The sequence below is a fragment of the Amphiura filiformis genome, chromosome 10, assembly GCF_039555335.1.
Source record: "Amphiura filiformis chromosome 10, Afil_fr2py, whole genome shotgun sequence".
Lineage (NCBI taxonomy): Eukaryota > Metazoa > Echinodermata > Ophiuroidea > Amphilepidida > Amphiuridae > Amphiura > Amphiura filiformis.
The window spans coordinates 543,213-556,647 of record NC_092637.1 but is presented as its reverse complement, the minus strand read 5'-3'; the positions used below and the strand labels follow the sequence as shown (position 1 = coordinate 556,647).

The following is a 13,435-nucleotide window of genomic DNA, read 5'->3' as shown; positions in this document are numbered from 1 at the left end:
AATAAACTATTGACAAAGACGCCTTTTTATCACGACATTTCGCCAAAAGATAACCCCTCTCAGCATATAGGTGACTCCATTTGAAATCACCCCTCCTGTGTGGGAGGTTAAGGTCATGTCTTCCACAGGGATGTGTTCAACTGGAATAGTCCATTCTGTTGTGGCGCTGAGCACTGTAGTTGTATTTATCTTACAAAAATAAATTTCATATTCTCTCTATTATACCGTAAAACCTCGTCTACAAGCATATAGAGTGCTTCTGATGAAAGCTAAATTGATCCAGGCGCCATTATGGAGTTTAAGCAAATAAATTACAGATCCAAGCAATAAACAAACAAGTATTATTGTAAGACCAATCTATTTTATTGGCATATTGACGCTTGTTTCATATTATTTGAGCTTTCATCAAAAACGCTATATGCTTGTAGACGAGGTTTTACGGTATTTTGTTTATTTTGTCGTTTTTAGCTTCCACAAATGACGCGATTTAGAGACATTGGGTATAGCAGGTGGCAAATGGTAGCGGAATATTTCAAAACTAAAGGTATCAGTAGAAAACATTTAGTAGCACTCAAAGATGTTTTACTTTAGTAAAACTAGATCTGGTTATCTGTATACCGGTGCGTGGTTGCAATTGTATCCGTCTCGGCTAAAATCCAGAAATGACGTCATTTGTTCTGGTGCTGTCACTTCCGGGTTAAGTTATATAAGATATCCAAGAAAATAAAAAAAGCTTATTCCCAAAACTTCAATTGATTCCGATGTTGCGTTTGCGAGTTATGCATGATTATGTGTATTACCCTACCCCCAAATTTAAATTTAACGTCATTAAGGGGTGGGGTATGAACGTTTGGACAGTATTTATTGTGGGACATTAGAGCACATCAGACATATCGAATTGCATTCTGAATACGAAGAATGTCATTCTGATATCAAATAATTTTGATTTTTGAAATTCGCAATTTAATACACATTTTATGTCAAATCATTAAAATTGATATTTTTGATATTTAACAGTACTTGAAGTAAACTTTATAAATCTGATGATTTATACTTAAAGTGTATGTAGGTGGGATGAAAAGCCGACGATCAATTGAAAATGTTGACCTTTCGTATTGAAAATATGGATTTTTTACCCCAAAACACCAAAAAAAGTAGGTCTTTTTGGGAAAAAAATCCATATCTTCAATATGAAAGGTCAAAATTTTCAATTGACCGTCGGCTTTTCCTCCCTACTACATACACTTTAAGAATATGTCATTAGATTTATATAATTTACTTCGAGGACTGTTATATATCAAAATTTGAAAAATATCAAATTTTTATAATTTGTCATAAAATTTGTATTATATTGTGATTTTCAAAAATGAAAATTATTTGATATCAGAAAGACATGTTTCTTATTCAGAATGCAATTCGATAGGTCTGAGGTGCTCTCATGTCCCACAAAAAATACTGTCGAAACGCAATAAACGCTCATTTTAGATCCCTTAATACATAAATAACCTTTATTTAATCAGTTGTTGAATTTCACGCATAAATGGCAGAAAACTTCACTCAATAACTTGTCCAAAGATTAGTGATGTGGTGTCAAGTCACATTTACAAACTCGCACTATGGATCACAATGGCCTCATCTCAATGGCGTAGTTCAATAACCTCAATAAAACAATCATAGTACAAAATTTGACCTCAAATTGCAAAGTTATTAGTTTTTGTACCCAAAATTTCAAAGGTCATTCAATGAATGTATAAATGTGTTGGGCCTAAAGAACTTTGTACTGATATATGAGCATGTTGTGGATCCTAGTGTCTGTTCCCCCTCCATTTTGCAACAGGTATGGATCCTGTAGAAGTATACGATAAGATTGCTACCGTAGTCAGAGAAGTGTTGGTGAGCCGAATTCATCACATCAGAGGCGCAATCCATATAACGTCAGCACACGACTCAAGGTTGGTCTGAATATGTTTTCAATGTGTTCTTTGCTAATTCAAAATTCATATTTTTTATAATAGCAACGGAAACCTATGCGCATTCCGTTGGTCTGTGATTAGAAGTATTTTGTATGAATAAATAAGGGGTGGTGCAATAATTATGAGTACCTGGGGAATTATAGGGGGGGCAAAGATTTGTTGGCAGGCCAAAAGGGGGGCAAGCATTTTTGGCAGGTCGAAAGGGGGGGGGGTCAAGTGATTTTTGGCAGGTCGAAAGGGGGGCAAGCAATTTTTGGCACAGATATTTTGGGCACTGTTTCTATATTACGCCCTAAAAGGCGTAGGAAAACGTTACGAACACGTTCAAATATGCAAAATTTCCTGCTCGCTGCGCTCGCATTATATGTTAAGACAATTTAAGGTTTTAAATTCGGGTTCCCCAAAATCTTGCATGTGTGGGGGGGGCAAGGGGTCAAAAGGGGGGGCAAAGGTTTTTTGGCACGTCGAAAGGGGGGGCAAAGGTTTTTTGGCACGGCCAAAGGGGGGGCAAGCGATTTTTGGCAGACCATTTTGAGAATTCACCCCCCCGGGGGTACACATAATTATTGCACCACCCCTAAATATCACTGGAGTCAACTGGACGATTCTGACGATTATTATTCGATATATGGACAAGGCCGGCTGCCGATTTTTCTAGTGACACTGATCACCAGTGGTCACGCACGAATACGACACACGGCCTCTTTGAAAGCAACATTTCAACCTACAACGTGTTTTGTTCTACCAATCATTTTCGATGAAAATTTAATACTGGGTTTAATGTAATGTTAATTAATGTCTATCATTAGAGTAAAGCATACGACGAGCGTTTGCTCACAGTTGTAGATATAACCATTTTGGTGATCTTGACATGCAGTTTTCCCTCATTTTTTTTACTACTTCGTGCATGAATAACATTAATTTTGTTCAATTTAAACTCATGTTTCATATCTTTATCTATGGGCTCAATACGGGAATTAAGCGAGAAACGACTCGTGATGTATTTCATTTTTTCAGAAGCCCGCATCAATAGTCTGACGCTCTAACAACTGTGTCACGGAAAACTGCGATAGATCGATATGTGAAAGTACAGTATTTACTATATGACTATATGAATGGATGCTGTCGTCCAGAAATAATAAAAGAATGATGAAAACCCTGATTTTTGGCATTTTATAGATTTTGTATACAGGATATATCTCAGAATATACTAGAGTATATTTGAAAAAAGTGTGCGAAAGCGATTCGTAGCTGTATAGCAGCCATCAAAAATTATGAATATAGTATTTTCCCGCTAATTTTGGCTATATACCGGTTGACATGAAACGAGAAAGTCTGTTTATTGTCAAAGCATTGTGTCACTTTTGGAATTAATGAGTTTAAGAATAATGAAATTAGGACAGTAATAACATTTATCATGTTTTTTGGGGCGCCCGCTACGGCGGCGGCTCTATATTGGCTTGTAGTTGCAAATTACTGGTGTTGACTCTGTAACGCGGGAACTGGTAGAACCGAAAGTTGCAGAGGTGATTCGCAAATCGCTGCATAGAACCAAAAATCGCAGAGGTGAATCGCAAATTGCTGCGGAGAACCGAAAGTCGCAGAGGTGAATCAAAAATCGCTGCGGAGAACCGAAAGTAGCAGAGGCATATCAAAAATTGCTGCTGAGAACCGAAAGTCGCAGAGGTGAATCGAAAATCGCTGTTGTAGATTTAGGTATTAAAATGCGCAAAACACATTTCCATATCTGCGGAACGTTTTCATTGAGGATTAATTTCTTCATAAAATTGCCTCATATCAATTAATTAACCCGGTCATCGGTCTGCCAGGTTATAAGAATACCATGATACTATTAACTATATAAATTGTTATACTTGTTTTGCAGCACCAGGGCGAACTTTTTTTGAGTTAGCGAGGTGGGATTTTGTTCTGGACCAAGAAATGAATATCCATCTGTTAGAGGTAGGCCTAAGTAGATGCGACCCACGAATTACACAACATGGTACCGGTAGTATCTTGATGCTTGTTATGTTAAAGCCATAATGTACGATCTTAAAATATGAAATTGGTGATTTGTTTTTCAAAACTGATTTTTTGACATATTTGTAATGATTTAACATGTCCCAACTTAAATCTAAATAGAATCAGCCAAGTTTTGTTGTGTTTGTAATCCATGTTAAACGGCCCAAATTTCTTTCACTTTACCTTGTTTTTCGGCTAAAATGGACAAAAACCCTTCCCGGCAGTTATTACTAATATTATGTCAGCATTTTGGGTAAAGAATAACAAAACTACTATTTATTTTAACGGAAATCATACATAATGGCTTCAAACTTGTTAAATCGGACTGATTTAAGGAAGAAAGGAAGGAAGTAAGGAGGGAAGGAAGGACGGACGATAGGAAGGAAGGAAGGAAGGAAGGAAGGAAAGAAGCAAAAGGAAGAATGCTATGAAGTAAAGAAGAAAGGAACAAATTAAATAGTGCTAATATTTGCTGACGTAGTGCACGTACACCTCTTCCGAATTATGGTATGCCATAGGCTTTGTGTTGCGATTTCGATCAGTAGTTCGTAACAATGAAAGCGTGAGCCAGTTGACCTAGCAACGGTCATATTCTAACGTGTACCATGCTCTGTGCGTGTACTACACTAGCGAATATGGATGTTTGTTTCTTTCATTTATCTCCAGGCAAACCAATCACCCCAGTTACTTCGAGGCGGCAAATATGAATCCATTGTTCATGATACACTTTCTGTATCGCTTCTGAATTCGCTACAAACCAACAAATTAGCAAGGTCAGTATGGGCTATAGACGAATCCGTTTTCACGCATTCCTACACCTCAATGGCAGCCATAGCTGGGTCCCCCTTAGGTTTCTCCCACCTAAAATGTGAAATGATGTGGCCTTGGCGAGGTTATTAAACTGCATTTCATCACCCGTGTTACACGTAGACAAAAGAATGATGAAAGTTTACAATACAATACAATACAATTCAACATCGATTTTTAAGCGGATTTAATCCACCCAATTGGGCAGTAACAACACAAGTTTGGTGCAGAGGGGACCCAGTAATGGCCAACTGAATTCTGACCATCACTTGGCTCGATGTATTCGTCTATAATAGCAGGAGGATGACACTATAATTGAAGACCGAATTAAAAAGACTAGTTTGCGTCTGACGTCAGAGCAAAGGCGCGGCGTGATTGGTTACTGACCTGCGCAGTACGGCATTTTTGGTCTGGTTGACAGGACGTCATACGCAAACTAGTCTTTTTAATTCGGTCTTCAATTATAACTTCACAGTTTTCTATTAGCAACGCAAACCTATGACATAATTGTGGTTGGTTTGCTCTCAACTAAGCGATGCATCGTATCGATCGGTTATTGACAGTAAGTCCTAATTTCGACATTACTATAACAAAAATTCATTCCTTTACCAAATAGGAAGACTTTCTTTTTTTGGAAAAACAAATCAGTACTGCCGGATGGGGTTATAGTAGTTGACCCATTTCTGGAGGGTGTGCCCTTGCTAGAGGGCGTATTTTACTTACGCACACCCGGGCCGCACACATAATGAATTCCACTATGGGTAATGATACAGAGTGGCATTCCACTATGGGTAATGCCACAGAGTGGCATTCCACTATGGGTAATACCACAGGTACCAGGTGGCGGCGGATGCGATATCGCCATTTTTAACGTCGCCATTCGATTAACACGTAAACATGAAATCTTCACAAACAACTCTAAATGTGTTATGTGGTGTCAAAGAAAAAAAATGTTATTCTAAAACCGTTGGGGTACGACACAGTACCACACTCAAAGTAGGCCTATGTTGTTTTTCAAGTTTGTAACTGCTAACCGTCTATTATGAATGGGGCTGTCAGCCTGTATGTTCGTCAGTCTCGTACGTTACGTGTCGCGTGTCCTATACCGCCTGAACAGCTATGATTCGCTTAAGTTACCTGTGTGTGTTGGCCTGACGACATGGGCCGAGTAAGCGCTAAGTGTGAATTATTTTATCTCTCTCTCTCTCTCTCTCTCTCTCTGTGTCAGGTGGCGCTGTATAGCGCTGCTGTGGTCTTCACAAGAGTACGCCATCTCACTCGATCTGGTGCCAAGTGCGTTGCACCTTGCATTCCTTGGTTAGAAACCAGCTTCACGTCATTAGTCCAAGATGTTGGTGGACGTCCTCTTCCTCGTTTGCCCTCCATAGCCCCTTGCAAAATCTGTTTTTCTACACCTCCATGTTTCCTGACAATATGGCCAAAGTACATCAGCTTTCTCTCCATTATGCCGCTTCTGATGGTTAGACTTATACCAATCTTGTCGAGGATCCAAAATTTTTTCTCCTGTCTTTCCATGTCACTCGTAGAAGCCTCCTGTAACACCACATCTCAAAAGCATCTACTCTCTTCTTATCATTCTTGGTCATAGCCCAAGACGGAGTAACAAGCCCATGAGGGATATTTTGGTTGAAACAGCAGAGGAATGCCTGCCAAAGAAGAAGAGAGAAAGTAAAAGCAAGTGGATGACAGAAGAAATTCTATCAATGATGAGAGACAGGCAAAAGATCATGGACAGGGATTCAAAAGAATATAGAGAGTTGGACAGGCAAATAAAGAAACGTTGCAAGGAGGCCAAAGAGACCTGGCTGAATAGTGAATGTGCCAAAATTGAGAGTCAATTTGGAGAGAATCGGAATGTGTACCAGAGGATAAATGAGATCTCAGGCAGGAAATCAGGGTCTTCAAGCTCTGGGTGCATCAAGGCAAAGAATGGTAATATGCTGGTAGGGAAAGATGATGTAATGAAAAGGTGGATGGAATATGTTGGGGAGTTATTTCACGATGTAAGGGACGGTTTGCCAAGCTTTCCAGATTCTATTGAGGGTCCGAAGATATTGCAGTCAGAGGTTCGATCAGCTATAAAAATGATGAGCAGAAATAAGGCTGCTGGGCCAGATGGAATTGTTGTTGAAATGATTGAAGCATTAGAGGATTATGGAATTGAGAAACTTGCAGGAGTCATCAACAGAATGTATGATGATGGGATATTTCCGGAAGACCTGAGCAAATCAATCTTTATTGCTCTTCCCAAGAAACCTGGCGCTGTGGATTGTGAACAACACCGTACAATTAGCCTTATGAGCCATGTTACAAAGATAATTCTAAGAATCCTGTTTCTCCGTGCAAGAAGTAGAATAAAACCTGAGATTGGTAAAGAGCAGTTCGGCTTTTTAGAAGATGCTGGTACCAGGAATGCGATTTATGTCTTGAGAATGATAACAGAGAGAGCGGTAGAGATGCAGAAGGATGTTTTCATGTGTTTCATTGACTACTCAAAAGCCTTTGACAAGGTGAGACATGATCAGCTTTTTGAAGATCTTGGTAAGCTAGACCTGCATGGAAAGGATCTACGACTGTTGCAGAACCTTTATTGGAACCAAACAGCGTGCATAAGGGTGGATGGAGATTGTAGTGAATATACAAGCATTAAGAGAGGAGTCAGACAGGGATGTGTGATGTCACCAGATCTCTTTAATTATTACAGTGAGCTGATCCTAAGGGAGCTAGAAAAGGAAAATGGTCTCGGTATAGGTGGACATAACATCACGAACATAAGATATGCAGATGACACTGTCCTATTAGCTGAGTCTGAGGAGGATCCGCAAAGGCTTCTTGATGTGGTGGTTCAGGAAAGTGAGAGGAAAGGTTTATCGTTAAATTGCAAGAAGACAGAATGTATGGTGGTATCAAAGACTGAAAGCCCAACATGCATATTGAAGGTGAAAGATCAAAGAATTAAGCAAGTTTCCTCCTTCAACTACCTTGGCAGTCTAATCACAGAAGATGCCAGATGTATTAAGGAGGTTAAGAGAAGGATTGCACTGGCTAAGTCTGCGTTCTCAAAATTAGACAAGAAAAAAACAGTGCCCTCAGTATAGAGACCAGAATTCGGGTACTCAACTGCTATGTCATCCCTGTATTAATGTATGGAAGTGAAGCATGGTCAATAACAACAGACATTGAAAGAAGATTGGAGAGCTGCGAGATGTGGTTCCTTAGAAGAATGATGAAGATCCCGTGGACTGATAAAGTGTCTAATGACGATGTCCTAAGTAGAGCAAATGTGAACAGGAAGCTGTTACGTGAAATCAGAGTTAAGCAGCTCAAATTCCTTGGTCATATCCTCAGAAAGGATGGTTTCGAGAACCTAGTATTGACAGGAAGAATAGAAGGAACAAGGAGCAGAGGCAGGAAGAGAGTGATGTGGTTATCAAATCTGAAAGACTGGCTAAAAGAAAGGGGAGCTGAACATAAAGCGACAGAGCTTGTGGAGATGGCTTATAACAGAGAATTGTGGCATGACATGATCGCCAACGTCTTAGGATATGGCACCTAGAGAGAGAGAGCATAAACTTGTATGATAGAAATATTTAAATGATGTCCTTGTAGTCTTACAGTCATCACTCTCTCATTTATTGCATTATATCCCAAAACACACTTGGTTGTGGTTCTTTCTATTATGAAACCCACACCTCCTCGTTTCCTTCCAGTATCTTTTCCAGAATAGATGAACATACTTCCATCATATGTAGTGAACCTCCCAATTGTCCAAGCCACCACAACTCTGTTACTCCTAGGATCTTAATATTGTTTGCAACCATCTCCTTCTCCACAACTTCAATCTTTCCTCCTGACATACTGCGTACATTCCATGTAGCAATATTTATTGGCTTCCTTAAAGGGGTGATGTTCCTTTCCTTCCTGGGACCGTCAAGAACAGGACTTCCTGTAGCAGGCTTTAATCCTGATCTGTCATCACCAACAGGTGTACTCTGTCATCACCAACAGGGGTACTCTGAGCAGCATCTCTCTCTTCTAATTATTTATAACCGATTGATATCTTGCCTCACTTTGTAGATCGCAAACCAACAGAATTCGTCATAGGTTTGCGTTGCTAAAAGAAAAACAGCGAATTTAGTGTCGTCCCCTGCTAATTAATAGGTCAAAGGTGTAAAAGAATATTTCCAATTAGCATGCTTATATTAAATGTTCTTTGCATTAGGCGAGGTAAACAACCGGTCTACGGGCCCGATCAACCCATAGTTTCCAATTTGGGGATATTTCGTTGTTGTTGCTGTAGGCCTATGCATGTAAAATTATCCGGATTTTCTTGCAGCAAAATTGGGTTGATTGGTTGATTGATTGATTGATTCATATTTCATTTATCAGTCGTTATACAAGGATTATATTATAATGATACAATATACATAATTACAGTAAATTGCAAGACATTTTACGGAGTTGCATTATTGTTACAAGGTATAGTATCAGAAAATGAATTTATAATGCTTATGATTGTTTAAAGATAAAGATTGCATATTGCAAACAACAGTCATGAGCATAAGTGTGATCAACATCAGGAGTACATTATATAATGTCACCAAGGTGTTATAGTGACCCTTGACATAAGCAACTAGGTTATAAGTGAGGGTTTTCACTTGAAACAACGTGTTTTTTCGCTGTCTTATGTATTCATTTCACACTAACATGCAAATCATTTCGAATGCTGCAAGTAGTAAATTGCATTTTTGTAAACTCTTTTGCTCTTTTACAGCCTGCGACTGAGCGATATTAATGTTTTAAACCAAATCTGCTATACATCAGCTTGCGAGTCGTGCGATAATCGAGTAAGTCTGTTCAACTATATTTATTTCGTTTCTTAAAGCCTTAATGTACGATTTCTTTCAAATTTATTTTTTATTATAATACTCAAAATGCTGAAGTACTATATATAATTCGTGTACATCGTGGAACATCGTGTACACCGTGGAACATTCAACTACGCTTGTTACTCCGCGACTAATCATGCCGAATTGCCGATGCACGAGCGTACAACGCTACTTTACGCGTCCATATTAGAGAGGTTATCTGCGTACAACACTTACTACGCACAACCACGCAAAGAGTATGTTCCACAATGTACACGAATTAAAAGTTTTTTCTATAGTAAATTATCGGAAAGGGTTTCTGTCAATTTTAAGCTGAACATGTGTAAACATTCCAAATATGCAAAAAAAAAAAAAAAAAAAAAAACGTTTGAAAGAAAGTAACCAATTTCATACTATAAGATCGTACATTATGGCTTTAATTACAAATACCTGTCAAATACACTCTACAAGCTTCAGAAGCGCATACCCTAAAATCATTACGTAGCCATGATCAGCTTCCTATTTTCTACAGAAAATACCTAGACAAGCGGCAATAAGGCACCACTTATAGTTAGGTCCTCAGCGATATCAGTGCTCTGAGAGTTACTACCGATGGCTAGTTCTGACAAACCTTAATAAATAGTTTCGAGCATAATAATGAACGATTGCATAGTGCTATCATTTCTTATTTAAATAAAACCTGACAACACTATTTGAATGGTCAGAGTATTGATAGAAAGAGCCATCGACGTACTGATAGCGCTACAGTACCGAAATAAACGTAGCATCCAGAGTTTTTCGGAACTAGAGATAGATGCCGTTGGTGGCGTCTGGCCAGATGAAGGGGGCTATACCCGGCTAGACCCGTGACGTCGCGCAGACGTCACGGGTCTATATTAGAGCTGTTGATTAAATGCACTTTTTTGGCCCAGATCTATGCTGTTTCGTATATTTATCAGCGTTTCCAACCCTTTTGAAAACATCCTAAGGCATTCCATGCGCTACAATGTCAAAATTGTGGCTACATCATAGATATCTGGGCCATCTCAGAGCATTACCTGGTCTTCGCATATGAAACAGAGCATTACCTGGTCTTCGCATATGAAAGTAATTAAGGTGTTCCATCAAAGCTATCGTCGTGTGCTGCCACCTAGCATGGGTTCCAGGAACGATGCGTCTAGTCCTAGACAACTTCATCCTGGCTTGTTCACGGGAGCAAGCTGACACCATTTAAGAGATTCGAACACGTATCGTCACGCATTAGAGTTAGCACCTTATCGCTCGATCTACTCGTGTTAAACGTAACTACAACTACCCAGTGAGCTGCTAGTCATTTATCCAGTGCTATTCGTGCAATTCGATTTCTCTAAATAAATCATGTTAATAGTATAAGCAATCAGTGGCCGTGCGAAATCAAATGCAGTCCCACCAATACAGGGCTAAACACAGAAAACATTCTCCCGATTCATGTATAGTTAAAATGTTGGTATTTATTATGTATCCATATCATTCTTCAATGCTACAGATGTGTCGACTTTGTATACATTGTTTACGGAGTAATGAGCAGAAGATGCTGATGGTATCCATGGCTGAACATCTATATAGAGGAAACTTGCGAAGAACATATCCCACATCACAGGTACATAAAAAGAAGGATAATTTATTTACGCTATTTTGCTACCCAATTTGTCAAGTTTTGTTCAATGTTAACAACACAGCAGACTGGTGTTTTGAAACAAAGATACCCGAATTTACAAGTTGCAGCTATTTGTATCGATGTGAAGTATAGCGCGAAGATAACGACGTGCTTGACGTGCTACAGTGCTGGCATAATAACCATTGATCGCTGTAAACTGCAACTTTTAAATTAGGGTATTTCTATGTTGAAATATTGTGAAAACAATTATTAGTTCTGAAACTATACGCGTATTTATAACAGCTGCGTTACTTTTTGCGCAGACTTTAGTTTAACATAAAAATTTAAGTTTTTCAAGGCATTGGACTCTTCTAAACACTATGATATATGACTTTTCCACTTATCACTTCTGGTTACTTGGGTTCTATTCTATTGATCTTTTCGGTAAATCCACAAGCCTTTGCGATTACACCTGAGATGTCGTCACGCCGATGCGCACATCGTTACTGCGCACTTCACGGCTCTGAAATGCGCAGTAGCGATGTTCATTAAAAGATGTGCGCATCAGCGTGACGTCAAGTGACGACATCTCAGGTGTACTCGCAAAGGCTTACGGGATTTACCGAAAAGGTCAACGTAAATATTCACGGAACAATTGCAAGTGTTTTTCCTTTTCATTACAATTACAGATGCCGAATGAAGCACTGAAATACAATGCTAAAAATGCTACACGCACCTCTCGGCTTGATCAAATCAACATGAAATGGTTACAAGAAAAATGTGCACGGGACTTATATTGGTGCACATGATGAGTGATACTGTTATCGTACACATACTTCTGTTGACAATTTTGCAACAAACCTAAAATTACAAAGGCAAAGGCTCGTTGAAATCAGAGCACTTTTGAGTTCTGCAGTCTTTTGGTATTCATGGTATTGGGACCAGTCATGAGTAGGGCCTACGGGTACTGGTCCCAAGCCATGTCTTGAGTAAGGGTATGGGTCTCAGACCATAGGTACGGGTACGGGTCCGGGTCCCAGGCCATGGATACGGGTATGGGTATGGGTCCCTAGCCATGAGTACGGGTCCGGGTCCGGAGCCATATGTACGGTATGAGTATGGGTATGGAAATTGGGACTCGAGTACCGGTACGGGTCCCAGTATTGGTACGGGCCCGGTACGGGCCATGGGTAACGGGTACGAGAATTGGGACTCAAATACTGGGTCCCATTATGGGTATGGGTATCCCTGTTATAAACAAAGCTATTGTTATTAGTGTAAACATTAATTATACCTTGCTCATGCTGTAAATACACTCTTTGATGTCATTTTTACCACAACAAATGAATGAAACTACATTTTGCACCGAATATATTAGAGAAATTTACTATGCCATGATCATATACAACATACATTTAAAGTTGTTATGTGTGCCATGAGTTGCTGAAACATTTTTATTTGCTAAGAACTGGTTTTGTGGAATTAATCAAGTATAACAAGAGATGTAATATTGGTGGTCTTGTGAGTCGAGCTTAAAGGGCATTTCGTGATCCACAGCCTCATCCCCCACTTTTCTCAAAAAAGTTGAGATTTTTATATCACTGGAAACCTCTGGCTACATAATGTTTATGTACAAAATATTTCTTGCAGATTAATTCGTTTTGCAAAGATATCGTGAAATTTGAATTTCGTTCTGGTGCACCAGAACGAAATTACAACGCATTGTCTATGGAGCAGTGTAATACACATAATCATGCATAACTCGCCAACGCAAAATCGGAATCAACTGAAATTTTCGGAATAGGCTTTTTTCGTGGATATATACTGAAAAATGTCATAAAAAGAGGATGCTAGGATCACGAAATACTCCTTTAAAGGTGGCATATTTGTGGATGCAAAAATCATGCAAGTGAAACAAACTACGGACGTCTGTGTATGGACACACAGACTGCGTAATACTAATTTCAACAAACATTTCGCAGTATTATGTATCAAGTTATCATCTCAAAACACCAATTGGATCGCAAATTTGATCTAAAATTTATAGACTTAAATCAGTTGTCAGTTTTCCCAATAAGTAGAACCTTGCACATACATCCCATATCATT

The 13,435-nt window shown here is 39.1% G+C and overlaps 1 protein-coding gene across 1 annotated transcript; it reads left to right on the top strand.

Annotated features, from left to right (window-relative positions):
• Positions 1-226: 226 nt before the first annotated feature.
• LOC140162081 (probable tubulin polyglutamylase ttll-15) lies at positions 227-12,842 on the top strand. The gene is made up of 7 exons (XM_072185371.1): positions 227-544; positions 1,838-1,952; positions 3,859-3,935; positions 4,662-4,768; positions 9,598-9,670; positions 11,217-11,330; positions 12,017-12,842. Exons 3-7 carry the CDS (start codon positions 3,915-3,917, stop codon positions 12,134-12,136), a joined length of 435 nt encoding a protein of 144 aa, XP_072041472.1. The 5' UTR covers positions 227-544; positions 1,838-1,952; positions 3,859-3,914; the 3' UTR covers positions 12,137-12,842.
• The last annotated feature ends 593 nt before the right edge of the window (positions 12,843-13,435 follow it).